Source organism: Rana temporaria, assembly GCF_905171775.1.
Source record: "Rana temporaria chromosome 2 unlocalized genomic scaffold, aRanTem1.1 chr2j, whole genome shotgun sequence".
NCBI classification, from domain to species: Eukaryota; Metazoa; Chordata; class Amphibia; order Anura; family Ranidae; genus Rana; species Rana temporaria.
Window position 1 is genome coordinate 533716 of NW_024404414.1, and position 21992 is coordinate 555707.

Consider the following 21992-nt stretch of genomic DNA (forward strand, 5'->3'; position numbering starts at 1 on the left):
TAAAATTGGCCCTAGTATATGAATGTGAGTTAGGGACCTTAGATTGTAAGCTCCTTGAGGGTAGGGACTGATGTGAATGTAAAATATATATGTAAAGCGCTGCCTAAATTGACAGCGCTATATAAGTACCTCAATAATAATAATATTGCGGCGTGGGTAAAAGTATTCATTTGGATCTAGCACACCCTGCTGGTGTAAGCTGAAACAGCAAGTGACTGAGAAAGCACGCTCCATGCTTAGAGGGTGATAACCGGCATCCGCAGGCTGAGCACAGCCCTCTGCTTCCTCCAGAGTCACAAATAATAAAAATGATATAACAAACGATAACGATGTGCATGGCAGCCAATCACATCTGAGTATAAGTGAAGCCAAAAACCTGGAAGACTTCAAAAAGAATTCTGATAGGTTGTTACATTTTATAAATGTCTTTTTGCCGTAAAGACAAAACATGTAACTTTTCTCTGAGCATCGCCCCCTCCTCGGGAGTGTCATCGCCCCCTCCTCGGGAGTGTCACAGGAAACGCTGCGGCTTCTGCACAGGATGTTCTATGAATTGGCTCACTTATCAGATATATACTGTATACCGGAACTGACACCCAATGTCACCATTTTATTACCAGAGACTCCGAGACGTGAGATGGAAACCCGTCCACCCCAACTAGACAAGACCCTAGGGCAGTGATGGTGAACCTCGGCACCCCAGATGTTTTGGAACTACATTTCCCATGATGCATTGCTCATGCACTCTGCAGTGTAGTTGAGCATCATGGGAAATGTAGTTCCAAAACATCTGGGGTGCCGAGGTTCACCATCGCTGTCCTAGGGGGCAATACAGAAGGCAGGCAGCTAGAGCTCCCCCTACTGATCTTACAGTAGACTGAAATATGATTGGTTGTTGGGAGTTACTGTCATCCTAAATCACTAGGGGCCATATTCTGAGTAAGGATACGATGGAGTATCTCAGGATACTCCATCGTAACTCCCTTTTTTGGCCAGTGTATCTATGCGACTGATTCTTAGAATCATTTTCGCATAGATACGCTTAAGATCCACCATGTGTAAGTCACTTACACTGTCGGATCTTAAATGTAATTACTCCGCCGGCCGCTAGGTGGCGTTTACGTTCAGGTCTCATTTGTTTATGCAAATGAGCCTGATACGCCAATTCCCGAACGAATTCGCTTCACGTAACCGTCGCTAACGTCGTTTGCGTAAGCGTAAACTTACCCCTGCTATATGAGGGGTAAGTTTACGCAAGTCCCACGTAGGCCATGTTAAGTATGGCTGTCGGGTCCGCGTCGTGTTTTCCCGTCGGCTACGTCGTTTCCCTAAGTCGTTCTTGAATACGACTTTACGTCAATGACGCACACGTCGGCTTCATTGACGTTTTACGCCGAGAACTGGAGCATGCGCACTGGGCTATTTTAAGCCCGGCGCATGCGCAGTTCGTTAGAATCGGGGGCGCACTTAATTTAAATAGAAGCCGCCCCCTTGGAGATACGCGTGGCTACGCCGGGCCATTTACACTCTGCCGCCCCAAACTACGGAGCAAGTGTTTGGGGAATACAGCACTTGCTCCTGTAGGTTGGGGCGGCGGAGTGTAAATGGCTTACGCGCCGCCCGCGGGAAATCTACGAGAATATGGCCCTAGGTCTAAAATAAAAAAACTTTGGACCTTAACTTTTTGGTAATAGTTGCTGGAAACTGCACTTTAAATTATTTCTTTGTTATTGATAAAGTAGAGTTTAGTATAGGGAGGCTGCAATCTTACAGGATGTAACGTTTTATTATTGGTAGAGCGTGGAAGGGTTGGAGCGGCTGCCAGGTTTTTATTGCTATTACGTTGTAAGATTGCGAAAATTCTTTCTATGATATACACTCACCGGCCACTTTATTGGGTCCCCTTGCTAGTAGCGGGTTGGACCCCCTTTATTAGGTCCCCCTTGCTAGTATAGACCTTAGATAACTTACCAATGTTTGTTACCAAGCAACTGAACGGGTGTACCTAATAAAGTACCCGGTGAGTATATGTTCACAATTACCTGCACCCAGATATTAATGGGGTGCCAGCTTGTTCATCAATAGGCCAACAATAGTCTGCCTAAAGCCCGGAGTTGAGCTATATTAAGACCAAGTTGCCAGACCATTTCTTTCAACAACAATTTTACATATGTGCATTTATCATATTATATTCATGTTATCTACGTGTAAAATCCTCCTTTGTGTAGATATCCAAAAGCCCCGAGACTGCTAATTGGTGACACCATCTTGGATGTGATGTCAGCAGCCTCGGCAGATTCATAGCTGTCACTCAAATGACACTCTATAGTATTCCCCTTAAAGCGGGGGTTCACCCTTAGAGGGCACTTTTTCCCCTTAGATTCCTGCTCGTTTTCTCTAGGGGAATCGGCTATTTGTTTTAAAATATGTGCAGTACTTACCCGTTTTCGAGATGCATCCTCTCCGTCGCTTCCGGGTATGGGCTGCGGGAATGGGCGTTCCTTCTTGATTGACAGTCTTCGAGAGGCTTCCGACGGTCGCATCCATCGCGTCACGATTTTCCGAAAGAAGCCGAACGTCGGTGCGCAGGCGCAGTATAGAGCCGCACCGACGTTCGGCTTCTTTCGACTACGAGTGACGCGATGGATGCGACCGTCGGAAGCCTCTCGGAAGCCTGTCAATCAAGAAGGAACGCCCGCTCCCGAAGACCCATACCCGGAAGCGACGGAAGAAGATGCAGCTCGAAAACGGGTAAGTACAGCTCATATTTTAATACAAATAGCCGATTCCCCTAGACCGAACGAGCAGGAATCTAGGGGAAGAAAAAAAAAATGTATTAAATGGGTGAACTCCAGCTTTAACTACTTCCCCGGCAGCTTCATAAATGTTTACGTATGTAGGCAATGGGATGGCCAGAGGAGCTGGGCCACCACAGACAGTATTTAGACAGTCTTGGGAAAAGGAGGGACAGTCACAAGCTCTCTCTGGGGACAATTCAGTTTTGGAAGCTCCCTATAGGGTCTTAAATGTGTCCAAAACTCTCCCAGAGGTCTATAATGTGTCCCAAGCTCACTCTCTGAGGTCTCCCATGTGTCCCAAGCTCTCCCTGATGCCTCCCATGTGTTCTGAGCTCTCTCTGAAGACTGCATGTGTCCCGAGCTCTCTCTGAGGTCGCCCATGTGTTCTGAGCTCTCTCTGAAGACTGCATGTGTCCCGAGCTCTCTCTGAGTTCGCCCATGTGTTCTGAGCTCTCTCTGAAGTCTTCCACATGTCTCTAGCTCTCTCTGAGGCCTCCCATGTGTCCCAAGCTCTCTCTGAGGCCTCCCATTTGTCCCAAGCTCTCTATGTGGTGTCCTATGTGTCCCAAGCTCTCTCTGGGGTCTCCCATGTGTTCTGAGCTCTCTCTGAGGTCTCCCATGTGTCCCAAGCTCTCTCTGAGGTCTCCCATGTGTCCTGAGCTCTCTCTGAGGTCTCCCATGTGTCCTCAGCTCTCTCTGAAGTCTTGTATGTGTCCCAAGCTCTCTCTGAGGCCTCCCATGTGTCCCAAGCTCTCTCTGAGCTCTCCCATGTTTTCCAAGCTCTCTCGGAGGTGTCCTCTGTGTCCCAATCCCATATGTCCTGAGCTTTCTCTGAAGCCTCTCATGTCTCCAAAGCTCTCTCTGAGGTCTCTCATGTCTCCCGAGCTCTCTCTGAGGTCTCCCATGTGTTCTGAGCTCTCTCTGAAGACTCCCATGTGTCCCGAGCTCTCCCTGAGGTCTCCCATGTGTCCTGAGGTCTCCCATGTGTTCTGAGCTCTCTCTGAAGACTCCCATGTGTCCCGAGCTCTCTCTGAAGTCTCCCATGTGTTCTGAGCTCTCTCTGAAGACTCCCATGTGTCCTGAGCTCTCCCTGAGGCCTCCCAGATCTCTCTCTATGAGATCTGCCATGTATCCCAAGCCTTCTCTGGAGCCTCCCATTTGTCCCAAGATCTCTCTGGGGCCTCCCATGTGTCCCAAGCTCTCCCTGAGGTCTCCCATGTGTTCTGAGCTCTCTCTGAAGACTCTCATGAGTCCCAAGATTTCTCTGAGGTCTGTAATGTATGCCAAGTTCTCTCTGAGGCCTCCCAAGGATCCCAAGCTCTCCCCGACATATGCCATGTGTCTTAAGCTCTCTAAGGCCTCGTACACACGACAGAGTTTCTCGGCAGAATTCACCGAGAAACTCGGTCAAAACCCGGATTCTGCCGAGAAACTCTGTCGTCTGTACAGTTTTGGCTCGATGGAGCCGCCGAGGAACTCGACGAGAAAATAGAGAACATGTTCTCTATTTTCTCGTTGTCCGCGTTGTTCTATGGGAGAAGGCGGCCCGCCGAGCTCCTCGGCGGCTTCATCCCAAAACTCGACGAGGAACTCGACGTGCCAAGCACGTCGAGTTCCTCTGTCGTGTGTACGGGGCCTCAGGCTTCCCATGTGTCCCAAGTGTTCCCTAAGATCTATAATGTGGCTCAAGTTCTCTTAAAGATCCCCCATGTATCCCAAGCTCTCTTTGAGGTTTGTAATGTGCCCTAGATCTCTTTGAGATCTCCATTGTCTCTCCAGCTCTCTCCAGAGTCCCCTATGGATTCCAAGTTCTTAGTGGAGTTTCCCATTTGTCCCCAGCCATCGCTAGGGTTTCTCATGTGTCCCCATATTCTTTTAGCTTCTTCAATGTGTCCAAAGCTCTCTCCAGGGTCTCCAAAGTGTCCTGAGTTCTCTCTGGTGTTCATTGTATCCCACACTTTCTCTGGGGTATTCAATGTGTCCTAAGCTCTATCCTGGCACCTAAGTTTTCTTTGAGGTCTCCAATGTTTCCCAAAGTCTCTCTGGGTTCTCTATAGTGTACTGAGCTCTTTTTGGGTTCTCCATAGTGTACTGAGCTCCCTCTGGGATCCCCCATATGTGTCAAAATCCCCAAAGAGTTCCCTTATGTCCTGAGGTACCTCAAGGGTTCCCTTAGGTGCTGATCTCTTCTCTTCAGGGTCCCCTATGTATGCCAATCGCTCCAAGGGTCTGCTATGTGTACTAATTTCCTCCCTAAACCCCCCAAAGCGTGATGAGCTTTCCTTGTGTGCCACTCTATCTTTTGGGTTTCCTGTGTGTGCCACTCTCTCTCCAGGGTCCCCTGTGCATGTTGATCTCTGCTGGGGGTCTCGTAAAGTCCGACCGTGTGTATCCTCCATCTGACTTTTTTGGTCGGACCTTAGATAGAGAATCTGTTCTCTTTTTGTCCGTCGGACTTCCGACCGGCTCACGAGGGACTTTTGCATGGTCAAAAGTCTGACCGTGTGTACCCTGCATACCAATCAGCTCTCTTCTTCACAGCAACAGGTGATTTCAGTGTTACAGCCTCTCCAGCAGCACCCCTCCCATCGAGTGAAGCATGTGTAACTAAAGATGGCGCCTCCATCCGGAGCTACACCCAACATGATGACGCCCAGATCCTGGAGGAAGTTCACCTTACATGGACATGACCAATCAGAAGCTACGAGTATCTAGATAATGCTTTGCTTATGATGCACTTGCCCACGACACTCCCCGCTCACACTATATAACCCCATGTATCCAGACGCAAATAAAGGAAGTACCACACATCTGAGCACGCTTTCAGTGTGGCCTTTCTCGTGCGTGCACTAAATCATATAGGCCTAATTAGGAGGGGGGCAGATACCCACCAGACAATTAGTCTGATCCAAAACAACATGAGGAATGTTCAAAAATTGGATGGCAGGTGACACCCTGCCCCCCCCCCCCACTAAAAACAATACAATGTCATAATAAAGCACATTGATGATTGGCCAATTTAAGGGACAGCGATTCTCTGGTAGAGCAAGCTTTAGGTAAATTCTTCTTATTGGAGGAAGGAATTTTGACTGGTGAAAACAAATAATGTCAGTGCTGTGTATAGAATTCAGTATCTGACTATTGACTGCTCTTTCACTTTCATAAAAAAAAATACAGGAAGGGTGGGGGTGGGGGGCATGTTTAAATAGTCGTTGGGGAATAGAGATGGAGCGTTCCGTGTCCTGTGTCCTCCTGCTGCTCTGCGGACTCTGGAGCTCGGTGTGTCCAGGTGAGTGTACCGGGGAAGGAGGGACTGATGAAGAACCAGGCTGTATATATATACTTCTCTATACGGCACTACCAGCAACACCGTATACTGTATATTCTACACTTCCTCTTTATATAGCCAGACTGTATAACTACAGGCATTGCATGACACAGAATAGTGACTATACACAGCGTATGTATACAGGGGAATATATAACTGTATATACAATGAGGTCCATCAGACCCAATATAGCTATATATATATATATATATATATATATATACACTGCCTACATACACATGGACCATACAGCTGTATTTTCACTGCAAACATATATCAAGCCCCATACAGGGCCACATATCTATATATACACTGTGTACATACACTCACCGGACACTTTATTAGGTCCCCCTTGCTAGTAGCGGGTTGGACCCCCTTATTAAGTCCCCCTTGCTAGTAGCAGGTTGGACCCCCTCTATTAGGTCCACCTTGCTAGTAGCTGGTTGGACCCCCTTTATTAGGTCCACCTTGCTAGTAGCAGGTTGGACCCCCTTTATTAGGTCCCCCTTACTAGTAGAGAGTTGGACTTCCTTTATTAGGTCCCCCTTCCTAGTAGCGGGTTGGACCCCCTTTATTAGGCCCCCCTTGCTAGTAGCGGGTTGGACCCCCTTTATAAGGTCTCCCTTGCTAGTAGTGGGTTGGACCCCTTTATTAAGTCTCCCTTGCTCATAGCAGGTTGGATCCCCTTATTAAGTCTCCCTTGCTAGTAGCGGGTTGGACCCCCTTTATTAGGTCCACCTTGCTAGTAACAGGTTGGACCCCCTTTATTAGGTTCCTCTTGCTAGTAGTGTGTTGGACCCCGTTTATTAGGTCCCCCTTGCTAGTAGCGGGTTGGACCTCCTTTATTAGGTCCCCCTCGCTAGTAGAGAGTTGGACCCCCTTTATTGGGTCCCCCTTGCTAGTAGCGGGTTGGACCTCCTTTATTAGGTCCCCCTTGCTAGTAGAGAGTTGGACCCCCTTTATTGGGTCCCCCTTGCTAGTAGCGGGTTGGACCCCCTTTATTAGGTCCCCCTTGCTAGAAGTGGGTTGGACCCCCTTTATTAGGTCCACTTTGCTAGTAGCGGGTTGGACCCCCTTTATTAGGTCCCCCTTGCTAGTCCCGGGTTGGACCCCCTTTATTAGGTCCCTATTGCTAGTAGCGGTCCCTCCAACTCTCTACACTTATTACACAGCCTGCACCTAATAGGGACCATCTAGACGCATGGGTGCTCAACCTGTGGCTCTCCAGCTGTTGCGGAACTACAATTCCCATGAGGCATTGCAAGCCGCTGACAGGTACAAGCATGTCTCCCAAAGGCTGAGGCATTATGGGAATTGTAGTTTTGCAACAGCTGGAGAGCCACAGGTTGAGCACCCATGATCTAGAGATAGAGGAGGGGTAGATGGATCAGAGAAGGGGACATAAGAACAGAGATGGGGGAAAAGAGAGATGGGGGCAGGTAGAGATTACATAGGGGCAGTGCAGGGGGGGAAAGAGAGATGGGGGCAGTTAGAGATTACATAGGGGCAGTGCAGGGGGGGAAAGGGAGATGGGGGCAGTTAGAGATTACATAAGGACAGAGCAGGGGGGAAAGAGAGATGGGGCAGGTAGAGATTACATAGGGGCAGAGCAGGGGGAAAGAGAGATGGGGCAGTTAGAGATTACATAGGGGCAGAGCAGGGGGGAAATAGAGATAGGGGCAGTTAGAGATTACATCGGGGCAGAGCAGGGGGGAAATAGAGATGGGGGCAGTTAGAGATTACATAGGGGCAGAGCAGGGGGAAAGAGAGATGGGGCAGTTAGAGATTACATAGGAGCAGAGCAGGGGGAAATAGAGATGGGGGCAGTTAGAGATTACATCGGGGCAGAGCAGGGGGGAAAGAGAGATGGGGGCAGGTAGAGATTACATAAGGACAGAGCAGGGGGGAAAGAGAGATGGGGGCAGTTAGAGATTACATAGGGGCAGTGCAGGGGGGAAAGAGAGATGGGGGCAGTTAGAGATTACATAGGGGCAGTGCAGGGGGGAAAGAGAGATGGGGGCAGTTAGAGATTACATAGGGGCAGAGCAGGGGGGAAATAGAGATGGGGCAGTTACAGATTACATAGGGGCAGAGCAGGGGGGAAATAGAGATGGGGCAGTAAGAGATTACATAGGGGCAGTGCAGGGGGGAAAGAGAGATGGGGGCAGTTAGAGATTACATAGGGGCAGTGCAGGGGGGAAAGAGAGATGGGGGCAGTTAGAGATTACATAGGGGCAGTGCAGGGGGGAAATAGAGATGGGGGCAGTTAGAGATTACATAGGGGCAGAGCAGGGGGAAAGAGAGATGGGGCAGTTAGAGATTACATAGGGGCAGTGCAGGGGGGAAATAGAGATGGGGGCAGTTAGAGATTACATAGGGGCAGGGGGGAAAGAGAGATGGGGCAGTTAGAGATTACATAGGGGCAGTGCAGGGGGGAAATAGAGATGGGGGCAGTTAGAGATTACATAGGGGCAGTGCAGGGGGGAAAGAGAGATGGGGCAGTTAGAGATTACATAGGGGCAGAGCAAAGGTGATGGGACAAAACAAGACATTAATGAGGCCCCTTTCACACGGGACAGACTCTGCTTTGCTCAGCGGGGTATCTGTCTGCTGACTGCCCACTGAGCAGAGCAAGAGGATAACCGATCTGCGTCTGCTCCATTTATGCCAAGTGGACACACACAGCCCACCCTGCTCTATGGGCAGTCGGATATAACCGGACCGCTTGTCTGTTTATACCCGACTGGCATCTGTCCTGATCCACCCACACAGAGGGTAACGGATCCCCCTTCAGTTTGTTTTTGTTGGGTCAGATTGAAGGTAGGTGGGTGTAAATAGACATCTGGGTGAGATTGAAGGTAGGTGGGTGTAAATAGACAAAAGTCCCTTTACATCCACCGCTCCATAGAGGACCAATCAGGTCTGCCTGAATAAGTGACAGGTGGACCCGGTTGGACCCTTCATGTGAAAGTATATACGTTGGCAGAATGGCACGGCTGGGCACAGGTATGTCACCTTTAAGAGCCCAGCCGTGTGTCGCGTGCACGCGGCCCGGGCTGAAGCTCCGTGACTGCGCCCGCGGGACCCGATCGCTGCCAGTGTCCCACGATCGGTCACAGAGCTGAAGAACGGGGAGAGGTGAGTGTAAACAAACCTTCCCCGTTCTTCTCCGTGTCGCTGTCACTGATCGAGTGTTCCCTGATATAGGGAAAGACGATCACTGACGTCACACGTCCAGCTCCACCCCCCTACAGTAAGAATCACAAACTAGGACACACTTAACCCCTACAGCGCCCCCTAGTGGTTAACCCCTTCACTGCAAATGTCATTTTCACAGGAACCAGTGCATTTTTTTAGCACTTTTCGCTGTATAAATGACAATGGTCCCAAAAATGTGTCAAAATTGTCCGATGTGTCCGCCATAATGTCGCAGTCACGAAAAAAATCTCTGATCGCCGCCATTAGTAGTAAAAAAAATATTATTAATAAAAATGCCATAAAACTATCCCTTATTTTATAAACGCTAAAACTTTTGCGCAAACCAACCGATAAACGCTTATTGCGATATTTTTTTTACCAAAAATAGGTAGAAGAATACGTATCGGCCTAAACTGAGGAATACATTTTTTTTTTTTATATATTTTTGGGGGATATTTATTATAGCAAAAAGTAAAAAATATTGTTTGTTTTTTTCAAAATTGTCGTTCTATTTTTGTTTATAGCGCAAAAAATAAAAACCGCAGAGGCGATCAAAGACCACCAAAAGAAAGCTCTATTTGTGGGGGAAAAAGGACGTCAATTTTGTTTGGGAGCCACGTCGCACGACCGCGCAATTGTCAGTTAAAGCGACGCAGAAAGGGGCCAGGTCCTTTACCTGCGTAATGGTCCGGGGGTTAAGTGGTTAAACAGTTCCACCGATAACAAAGTGCATTGAAGGTTGACATCCAGGGGCTGAAATGCCAAAAAATGGATGCAGGTTGGATGATCAGTGGAATGACAAATTTAATACAACAGGGTTTGACAAATTTGCTTGGAATCTAGGAGCCAGAAAGCGAACGCATACGTGAGTAGCGCCCGCATATGTAAACGGTGTTCAAACCACACAAGTGAGGTATCACCGCGATCGTTAGAGCGAGAGCAATAATTCTATCCCTAGACCTCCTCTGTAACTCAAAACATGCAACCTGTAGAATTTTTGAAGATTTTTAAGGGTAAAAGTTTGTCGCCATTCAACGAGCGGACGCAATTTTGAAGCGTGACATGTTGGGTATCAATTTACTCGGCGTAACATTATCTTTCACAATATAAAAAAAATTGGGCTGCGGCTGGGGTCTTAAAGGCAACATACAGGTACATGCCTGTGCCCAGCCGTGCCATTCTGCCAACGTATATCGGGGTGAAGGGGTCCTTAAGTGGTTTATTCTGCTTTATCCTTCTTTCACCCAGTGAACACTTTATTATTCTCGGTTAAACTGCATCTTGTGTGGAATGTTGTCTGTTACAGTTGGGACAGGTAATCAGTATAAGGTAACGGTATATAACGGTATTATTATTACTGTGTGGTATCATTGTGGTTCCCAACTGCCAGTGGGTTCCACAATCGTTGTGTTGTCCAGTTGTGCCAAGGGAGGATTCGAGCCAAACTTCTGAGGTTGATAGGCAGAGCACAGACCCAAATCTAAACCAGCAGCTCCTCCGGGGGTAGTGCTACACGTACATTGACTGGCAGCCCTATGAGCCCTTCATATAGAGCAGACCCCCCCTGCTGAGCGCCACCAATAAAGGGGAAGTGTGATGTGACAATAGGAAATGAGATTGTTAAACCGCAACAGAAGCACCAAACATTATATAACATGAGAGCATTATGGGAAGAAATGATCCAATCACTGAGCGGAGGAGAGTGTGAAGAGATGAAGGGCAGAGAACAGGCAGATGGGGAAGTTTTCCACTCTCTTATTTACTGTATATATATATATAAAAAACAAAAGCAGAACAGGAAACGCTGAAAAGCAAAAATAAAGTAAAAAATGCAAGTGCTGCACAATGTTTATAAACACGCCAGAGCAATCCCAAGATAAGTACATAACAGCAGGGTGAAAATACAAAACAAAAATGGGATGAATGGCATATACAGGAGGATGAATGGCATATACAGGAGGATGAATGGCATATACAGGAGGATGAATGGGATATACAGGAGGGTGAATGGCATACACAGGAGGATGAAAGGCAAATACAGGAGGGAATCATGAGAAATATCAATATCTACACAATAGAATGTCCGCCAACTGGGAAATATGTTATATGAAGGAGGGGGTGTGATAAAAAGGGAGAAACTGATGTGTTGGGGGAGGAACCTTAAGGTAAAGGAGGGGAAACTGTAGGGTAAAAAAGGGGGGCTGTGATTAAGGATGAGCCGAACACCCCCCTGTTCGGTTCGCACCAGAACTTGCGAACACACCAAATGTTCGTGTGAACTTTAGAACCCCGTTAAAGTCTATGGGACTCGAACATTTGAAATCTAAAGTGCTAATTTTAAAGGCTAATATGCAAGTTATTGTCCTAAAAAGTGTTTGGGGACCCGGGTCCTGTCCCAGGGGACATGTATCAATGCAAAAAATTTTTTTTTAAAACGCCCGTTTTTTCAGGAGCAGTGAATTTAATAATGCTAAAAGTGAAACAATAAAAGTGAAATATTACTTTAAATTTCGTACCTGGGGGGGGGGTGTAAAGTCAGCATGTGAAAAAGCGCATGTTTCCCGTACATAGAACTGTCCCTGCACAAAGTGTCATTTCTGAAAGGAAAAAAAGTCATTTAAAACCGGCTTTGCGGCTCTAATGAATTGTCGGCTCTGGCAATTACAGAGATGATTCATTCATAAAAAAAAAAGCTGGGGGTCCCCCCAAATTCCATTACCAGGCCCTTCAGGTCTGATATGGATATTAAGGGGAACCCCGCCGTAAATTTAAAAAAAAATGACGTAGGGTTCCCCGCAAATATCCATACCAGGCCCTTCAGGTCTGGTGTGGATTTTAAAGGGAACTCCACCCCAAATAAAAAAAAAATGACGTGGAGTTCCCCCAAAAATCCACACCAGACCATTATCCGAGCACGTTAACCTGGCCGGCCGCAGAAAAGAGGGGGGACAGAGTGCGCCCCCCCTCTCCTGAACCGCACCAGGCCACATGCCCTCAACATGGGGAGGATGTCCCCATGTTGATGGGGACAAGGGCCTCATCCCCACAACCCTTGCCTGGTGGTTGTGGGGGTCTGGGAACGGGGGGCTTATCAGGATCTGGAAGACCCCTTTAACAAAGGGGACCCCCAGATCCTGGCCCCCCACCCTATGTGAATTGGTAATGGGGTACACACAGACACCGTAGAAAAAATTCCTTTATTAATAAAAAAAAAAAATCCAGCGGTGGTAATCCACTGTCGATGCGGCTCCCTGCTCCAATGTTGTGTTCTATCCAGCGACGGATGATCTCTCCAGTGACGGGTGATCAGCGGTCCGGTCCAGCGATGAGAAGATCCATCCATCCAGAGCGCAGCAGGTGAGCTCCACTCTCCGCTGGACACAGCCCAGCGGAATGACACGCTGGAGCTTTGACATTACTTATATAGGGGAAGCGGCCACCCGTCACGTGACCCCGCCCCCTCTGACGCACCCTCGTACGTCACTGGGAAAGACACACGGTGTCTGTGTGTATTTTTTTTAACTATTTACACTTCCTTCGTGAAATGTTAGAGGTACAGTGTACCCCATTACCAATTCACATAGGGGGGGGGCCAGGATCTGGGGGTCCCCTTTGTTAAAGGGGTCTTCCAGATTCTGATAAGCCCCCTGCCCGCAGACCCCCACAACCACCGGGCAAGGGTTGTGGGGATGAGGCCCTTGTCCCCATCAACATGGGGACATCCTCCCCATGTTGAGGGCATGTGGCCTGATGCGGTTCAGGAGAGGGGGGGGCGCACTCTGTCCCCCCCTCTTTTCTGCGGCCGGCCAGGTTAACGTGCTCGGATAAGGGTCTGGTGTGGATTTTTGGGGGAACTCCACGCCATTTTTTTTTAAATTTGGGGTGGAGTTCCCCTTAAAATCCACACCAGACCTGAAGGGTCTGGTATGGATATTTGGGGGGAACCCCACGTTATTTTTTTTTTAAATTTACGGCGGGGTTCCCCTTAATATCCATTCCAGACCTGAAAGGCCTGTTAATGGAATTTGGGGGGACCCCCACGTTTTTTTTTATTTTTATGAATGAATCATCTCTGAATTGCCAGAGCCGACAATTCATTAGAGCCGCAAAGTCGGTTTTAAATGCCTTTTTTTCTTTCAGAAATGACACTTTGTGCAGGGACAGTTCTATGTACGGGAAACATGCGCTTTTTCACATGCTTACTTTACACCCCCCCCCCAGGTACGAAATTTAAAGTAATATTACACTTTTATTGTTTCACTTTTAGCATTATTAAATTCACTGCTCCTGAAAAAACTGCCATTTTTAAAACTTTTTTTTGCATTTATACATGTCCCCTGGGACAGAACCCGGGTCCCCAAACACTCCCCTGGGGCAGGACCCGGGTCCCCAAACACTTTTTAGGACAATAACTTGCATATTAGCCTTTAAAATTAGCACTTTAGATTTCTCCCATAGACTTTAACAGGGTGTTCCGCGGCTTTTCGAATTTGCCACGAACACCCCTAATTGTTCGTTGTTCGCCGAACAGGCAAACAGGCAATGTTCGAGTCGAACATGAGTTTGACTCGAACTCGAAGCTCATCCCTAGCTGTGATATAAAGGAGGAGGGCTGTGATATAAAGGAGGAGGGCTGTGATATAAAGGAGGAGGGCTGTGATGTGAAGGATTGTCCTGTAAAAAGGGGGTTTGTGCTTTTCTGCGAGAGGGGACTGGAGACACATGTAAAAGGGGGATGTAAAGTGGGAGACTATGCTGTGATAGAGGGGGACTGTAATGTAAAGTGGGAGACTATGCTGTGATGGAGGGGGGGCTGAGATATAAAGTGGGAGACTATGCTGTGATGGAGGGGGGCTGAGATGTAAAGTGGAAGACTATGCTGTGATGGAGGGGGAGCTGAGATATAAAATGGGAGACTATGCTGTGATGGAGGGGGAGCTGAGATATAAAGTGGGAGACTATGCTGTAATGGAGGGGGAGCTGAGATATAAAGTGGGAGACTATGCTGTGATGGAGGGGGGCTGAGATGTAAAGTGGGAGACTATGCTGTGATGGTTCTCAGATATAAAGTGGGAGACTATGCTGTGATGGAGGGGGGCTGAGATGTAAAGTGAGAGACTATGCTGTGATGGGGGGGGGCTGTGCTGTAAAGTGGGAGACTGTGCTGTGATGGAGGGGGGCTGAGATATAAAGTGGGAGACTATGCTGTGATGGAGGGGGGCTGAGATGTAAAGTGGGAGACTATGCTGTGATGAAGGGGGGGGGCTGAGATGTAAAGTGGGAGACTCTGCTGTGATGGAGGGGGGGGCTGAGATGTAAAGTGGGAGACTATGCTGTGATGGAGGGGGGCTGAGATGTAAAGTGGGAGACTATGCTGTGATGAAGGGGGGGGCTGAGATATAAAGTGGGAGACTATGCTGTGATGGAGGGGGGCTGAGATGTAAAGTGGGAGACTATGCTGTGATGGAGGGGGGCTGAGATGTAAAGTGGGAGACTATGCTGTGATGAAGGGGGGGGCTGAGATATAAAGTGGGAGACTATGCTGTGATGGAGGGGGGCTGAGATGTAAAGTGGGAGACTATGCTGTGATGGAGGGGGGGGGGGGCTGAGATGTAAAGGGGGAGACTATGCTGTGATGGAGGGGGGCTGAGATGTAAAGTGGGAGACTATGCTGTGATGGAGGGGGGGGGGGTTGAGATATAAAGTGGGAGACTATGCTGTGATGGAGGAGGGAGTGGTGTTGGGTGGAATGCTCTCTATTGTTCTGGAACAATAAAGTTGGTTTTAGGTTTTTGGAAGTAGCAGCGTGGGCCTTCATTACATTGGGGAATGAAGTCATAAGAACTTTCCGTGGTCCTCTTAATGATCAGGTTTTTCTTGGAGGGAGTATTGATGTAGTTGTGTTCTCTTCTCCCCCTTCCTCTCCCTTCACCATTGGTGATCAATCAGAATTGAGGGGAGTTCACTTCCTGACCCGACCATCAGACATCTCTCCTCGGTTCTCCGGGACGGTTCTGGTCGGTGATGTGGGGTGAAGACCATCCCCCGTCTTCTGCACAGGATTTCATTGATCTCGTCTCTCTTCTCTCTCTGCAGTTGCTCTCGCAATTAATGAAACGGTGGGCCGTGATGTCACTCTGACGCCTCATTATACCGGAGATCCCTCAGAGATCAACTGGAAGATAAATGGTAACAAACTGGTGGACATGGAACTGAGGCCCCGGGTGGATATTGTATTTTACCATCTTCAGGACAGAGCGACTATCAATCATACCGATGGAGTGCTGACCATAAGGAAGCTGACTAAGGGGGACTCCGGGGTCTACAAGGCCGAGGTTTTGGTGAATAATGTTTATCAAGTAACAGAAATAAATCTCATGGTTCTGGGTAAGTGTGTCTAAAGAGACCCTGTCATGAATCCAATAGCTGTGAGGGAACCTCAGATGGAAGCTGCTCTCCTCTAATGTCCCGACACACAAACTCTACGAGTGATCCCTGCCCTGAAACCCGTAAGGCAGTGGTTCTCAACCTTCTAGGGCCGTGACCCCTTGATAAAATTTCCCAAGTTGTGGGGACCCCTAACAGTAAAATTATTTTCGTAGCATGGGTTGTCAGCACCCAAGGCAAGACAAGTAATTTATGCCCCTAACCCATTTAGCACTCCCTTTTACTGTCTCCGGCTTCACTGTGTCTCCAGCTCTGTGGTGTCTCGTAGCAGTGACACCTATGCTGAAATCAGGAGATAGGGTCTCCTCCAGCCTCTCCCACTTCACATTCCTCACCAGTCAGCTGACCTCTAGTCTTTGCCCCCCCAGCCATGCTGGTAACTGAATGGGCGCCTGCGAAGAGGCTGAGTGGGCGGCTGCGGGCTCCAGGAACAGCCCAGATTGGTGGCCACATGCTCCAGGAACAGCCCAGATGGGTGGCCACATGCTCCAGGGACAGCCCAGATGGGTGGCTGCAAAAATGCAGTGGGAGAGTGATGCAGGCTTCAGGAACAGCCCAGGATTCGGTGACCCCTGGAAAATCATCATTTGACCCCCGAGGGGGTCCCGACCCCCAGGTTGAGAACCACTGCCGTAAGAGGTCCATTAGCAATGGAACAGCTTCCACCTGGGGCTTCTCACACTGGTATTTTCCTTTAAAATTCTTTATAGACCGGATACATCCTAAATATAGAACCATTTATCCAACTGTCCATCCAGAGCCTCTGGTTTATAGACCGGATACATCCTAAATATTGAACCATTTATCCAACTGTCCATCCAGAGCCTCTGGTTTATAGACCGATAACATCCTAAATATAGAGCCAGTTATCCAACTGTCCATCCAGAGCCTCTGGTTTATAGACGGGATACATCCTAAATATAGAACCATTTATCCAACTGTCCATCCAGAGCCTCTTGTTTATAGATCAGATACATCCTAAATATAGAGCCATTTATCCAATTGTGCATCCAGAGGCTCTGGTTTATAGATCAGATACGTCCTAAATATAGAAGCATTTATCCAACTGTCCATCCAGAGCCTCTGGTTTATAGACCGGATACCTCCTAAATATAGAGCCATTTATCCAACTGTCCATCCAGAGCCTCTGGTTTATAGACCGGATACATCCTAAATATAGAGCCATTTATCCAACTGTCCATCCAGAGCCTCTGGTTTATACACCGGATACATCCTAAATATAGAGCCATTTATCCAACTGTCCATCCAGAGCCTCTGGTTTATAGAACGATACATCCTAAATATAGAGCCATTTATCCAACTGTCCATCCAGAGCCTCTGGTTTATAGACCGGATACATCCTAAATATAGAGCCATTTATCCAACTGTCCATCCAGAGCCTCTGGTTTATAGACCAGATCCATCCTAAATATAGAGCCATTTATCCAACTGTCCATCCAGAGCCTCTGGTTTATAGATCAGATACATCCTAAATATAGAGCCATTTATCCAACTGTCCATCCAGAGCCTCTGGTTTATAGACCGATAACATCCTAAATATAGAGCCATTTATCCAACTGTCCACCTAGAGCCTCTGGTTTATAGACCGGATACATCCTAAATATCGAACCATTTATCCAACTGTCCATCCAGAGCCTCTGGTTTATAGACCGATAACATCCTAAATATAGAGCCAGTTATCCAACTGTCCATCCAGAGCCTCTGGTTTATAGACGGGATACATCCTAAATATAGAACCATTTATCCAACTGTCCATCCAGAGCCTCTGGTTTATAGACCGGATACATCCTAAATATAGAGCCATTTATCCAACTGTCCATCCAGAGCCTCTGGTTTATAGACCGATACATCCTAAATATAGAGCCATTTATCCAACTGTCCATCCAGAGCCTCTGGTTTATAGATCAGATACATCCTAAATATAGAGCCATTTATCCAACTGTCCATCCAGAGCCTCTGGTTTATAGAACGATACATCCTAAATATAGAGCCATTTATCCAACTGTCCATCCAGAGCCTCTGGTTTATAGACCGGATACATCCTAAATATAGAGCCATTTATCCAACTGTCCATCCAGAGCCTCTGGTTTATAGACCAGATCCATCCTAAATATAGAGCCATTTATCCAACTGTCCATCCAGAGCCTCTGGTTTATAGATCAGATACATCCTAAATATAGAGCCATTTATCCAACTGTCCATCCAGAGCCTCTGGTTTATAGACCGATAACATCCTAAATATAGAGCCATTTATCCAACTGTCCACCTAGAGCCTCTGGTTTATAGACCGGATACATCCTAAATATCGAACCATTTATCCAACTGTCCATCCAGAGCCTCTGGTTTATAGACCGATAACATCCTAAATATAGAGCCAGTTATCCAACTGTCCATCCAGAGCCTCTGGTTTATAGACGGGATACATCCTAAATATAGAACCATTTATCCAACTGTCCATCCAGAGCCTCTGGTTTATAGACCGGATACATCCTAAATATAGAGCCATTTATCCAACTGTCCATCCAGAGCCTCTGGTTTATAGACCGATACATCCTAAATATAGAGCCATTTATCCAACTGTCCATCCAGAGCCTCTGGTTTATAGATCAGATACATCCTAAATATAGAGCCATTTATCCAACTGTCCATCTGTTTTTAAATTCTAGCAGTAAAATGTCTCACTGCTAAAGCACCAGCCAACAAGAGTCCATTGTCTGCCATTGTTTAGGAGGAAAGGTGATTTGTTGTTCATTGTTTTGTTTTCATAGATGAGAGCGTCACACCCGCATTCACCAGCAGCACGGGTCCACCAAACATCCATGTAACAAGTAAGTTGTACATTCCTAAATTATAAACAAAATAAATAATCCCCTCCCCAGAGAACACAGCGGGAAACAACCCAAAATCCACGTAGAAAAATACACTGACTGTGGACACCCGCCAATACATCCTTCCCTCCTCCATCTTTATGTACACAACAATCCCGAAACACATCATCTTCCTCCTGTACGTGTTCTTCTCTCCTCCACCTTCTCCTTTTCACAAAAAAACCCAGTAACACCACCCTTCCTACCCTACATGGTCTTCTCTCCTCCACCTTCTCAATGAACACAACAGTCCTGGACACATCACCCTTCTTACCCTACATGGTCTTCTCTCCCCCACCTTCTCAATGAACACAACAGTCCTGGACACATCACCCTTTCTACCCTACGTGGTCTTCTCTCCTCCACCTTCTCAATGAACACAACAGTCCTGGACACATCACCCTTCCTACCCTACATGGTCTTCTCTCCTCCACCTTCTCAATGAACACAACAGTCCTGGACACATCACCCTTTCTACCCTACGTGGTCTTCTCTCCTCCACCTTCTCAATGAACACAACAGTCCTGGACACATCACCCTTCCTACCCTACATGGTCTTCTCTCCTCCACCTTCTCAATGAACACAACAGTCCTGGACACATCACCCTTCCTACCCTACATGGTCTTCTCTCCCCCACCTTCTCAATGAACACAACAGTCCTAGACACATCACCCTTCCTACCCTACATGGTCTTCTCTCCTCCACCTTCTCAATGAACACAACAGTCCTGGACACATCACCCTTTCTACCCTACGTGGTCTTCTCTCCTCCACCTTCTCAATGAACACAACAGTCCTGGACACATCACCCTTCCTACCCTACATGGTCTTCTCTCCTCCACCTTCTCAATGAACACAACAGTCCTGGACACATCACCCTTCCTACCCTACATGGTCTTCTCTCCTCCACCTTCTCAATGAACACAACAGTCCTGGACACATCACCCTTCCTACCCTACATGGTCTTCTCTCCTCCACCTTCTCAATGAACACAACAGTCCTGGACACATCACCCTTCCTACCCTACATGGTCTTCTCTCTCACACCTTCTCCTTTTCACAAAAAAAAAACAGTAACACCACCCTTCCTACCCTACATGGTCTTCTCTCCTCCACCTTCTCAATGAACACAACAGTCCTGGACACATCACCCGTTCTACCCTACATGGTCTTCTCTCCTCCACCTTCTCAATGTACACAACAGTCCTGGACACATCACCCTCCCTACCATACATGGTCTTCTCTCCTCCACCTTCTCAATGAACACAACAGTCCTGGACACATCACCCTTCCTACCCTACATGGTCTTCTCTCCTCCACCTTCTCAATGAACACAACAGTCCTGGAGAAATCACCCTTCCTACCCTACATGGTCTTCTCTCCTCCACCTTCTCAATGAACACAACAGTCCTGGACACATCACCCTTCTTAACCTACATGGTCTTCTCTCCTCCACCTTCTCAATGAACACAACAGTCCTGGACACATCACCCTTCCTACCCTACGTGGTCTTCTCTCCTCCACCTTCTCAATGAACACAACAGTCCTGGGTACATCACCCTTCTTAACCTACATGGTCTTTTCTCCTCCACCTTCTCAATGAACACAACAGTCCTGGACACATCACCCTCCCTACCCTACATGGTCTTCTCTCCTCCACCTTCTCTTGTTTACAAAAACAACCCCAGTAACATCACCCTTCCTACCCTACATGGTCTTCTCTCCTCCACCTTCTCAATGAACACAACAGTCCTGGACACATCACCCTTCCTACCCAACATGGTCTTCTCTCCTCCACCTTCTCAATGAACACAACAGTCCTGGACACATCACCCTTCCTACCCAACATGGTCTTCTCTCCTCCACCTTCTCAATGAACACAACAGTCCTGCACACATCACCCTTCCTACTCTACATGGTCTTCTCTCCTCCACCTTCTCAATGAACACAACAGTTCTGGACACATCACCCTTCCTACCCTACATTGTCTTCTCTCCTCCACCTTCTCAATGAACACCACAGTCCTGGACACATCATCCTTCCTACCATACATGGTCTTCTCTCCTCCACCTTCTCAATGAACACAACAGTCCTGGACACATCACCCTCCCTACCCTACATGGTCTTCTCTCCTCCACCTTCTCAATGAACACAACAGTCCTGGACACATCACCCTTCCTACCCTACGTGGTCTTCTCTCCTCCACCTTCTCTTTTTTACAAAAACAACCCCAGTAACATCACCCTTCCTACCCTACATGGTCTTCTCTCCTCCACCTTCTCAATGAACACAACAGTCCTGCACACATCACCCTTCCTACTCTACATGGTCTTCTCTCCTCCACCTTCTCAATGAACACAACAGTTCTGGAGAAATCACGCTTCCTACCCTACATGGTCTTCTCTCCTCCACCTTCTCAATGAACACAACAGTCCTGGACACATCACCCTTCCTACCCTACATGGTCTTCTCTCCTCCACCTTCTCAATGGATACAACAATCCTGGACACATCACCCTTCCTACCCTACATGGTCTTCTCTCCTCCACCTTCTCAATGAACACAACAGTCCTGGACACATCACCCTTCCTACTCTACATGGTCTTCTCTCCTCCACCTTCTCAGTGAACACAACAATCCTGGAAACATCACCCTTCCTACCCTACATGGTCTTCTCTCCACCACCTTCTCAATGAACACAACAGTCCTGGACACATCACCCTTCCTACCCTACATGGCCTTCTCTCCTCCACCTTCTCAATGGATACAACAGTCCTGGACACATCACCTTTCCTACCTTACATGGTCTTCTCTCCTCCACCTTCTCAGTGAACACAACAATCCTGGAAACCTCACCCTTCCTACCCTACATGGTCTTCTCTCCTCCACCTTCTCAATGAACACAGCAGTCCTGGACACATCACCCTTCCTACCCTACATGGTCTTCTCTCCTCCACCTTCTCAATGAACACAACAGTCCTGGACACATCACCCTTCCTACCCTACATGGTCTTCTCTCCTCCACCTTCTCAATGAACACAACAGTCCTGTACACATCACCTTTCCTACCTTACATGGTCTTCTCTCCTCCACCTTCTCAATGGATACAACAGTCCTGGAGAAATCACCCTTCCTACCCTACATGTTCATCAACCCTCTTAAATCTCTCTATGCACACAACTAACCTGGTGTCATGTACCTGTATGGGAAACCTCAGATGACGAGGGTGGCCTCATGCACAATTCCCATCCGAGCATTCTTGAACGTTGGGACAGAGCTGCCAGGGCAATGTCAACAGGTGCCCGGTAGCTGGAAATGAAGACTTGAACTTGGGA

General features: G+C 47.8%; 1 protein-coding gene across 4 annotated transcripts in view; it reads left to right on the plus strand.

Annotated features, from left to right (window-relative positions):
- Window positions 1-6008: 6008 nt before the first annotated feature.
- The window catches only part of LOC120921614, a 55380-nt gene continuing 39396 nt past the window's right edge, over window positions 6009-21992 (plus strand). For all 4 annotated transcript variants that reach the window (XM_040334120.1, XM_040334123.1, XM_040334122.1 and 1 more), the window contains exons 1-3: window positions 6009-6087; window positions 15421-15711; window positions 18561-18620. In XM_040334120.1, the coding sequence (XP_040190054.1) occupies window positions 6024-6087; window positions 15421-15711; window positions 18561-18620 (415 nt within the window). In that variant the 5' untranslated portion in view covers window positions 6009-6023. The remainder of the gene's footprint in view (window positions 6088-15420; window positions 15712-18560; window positions 18621-21992) is intronic.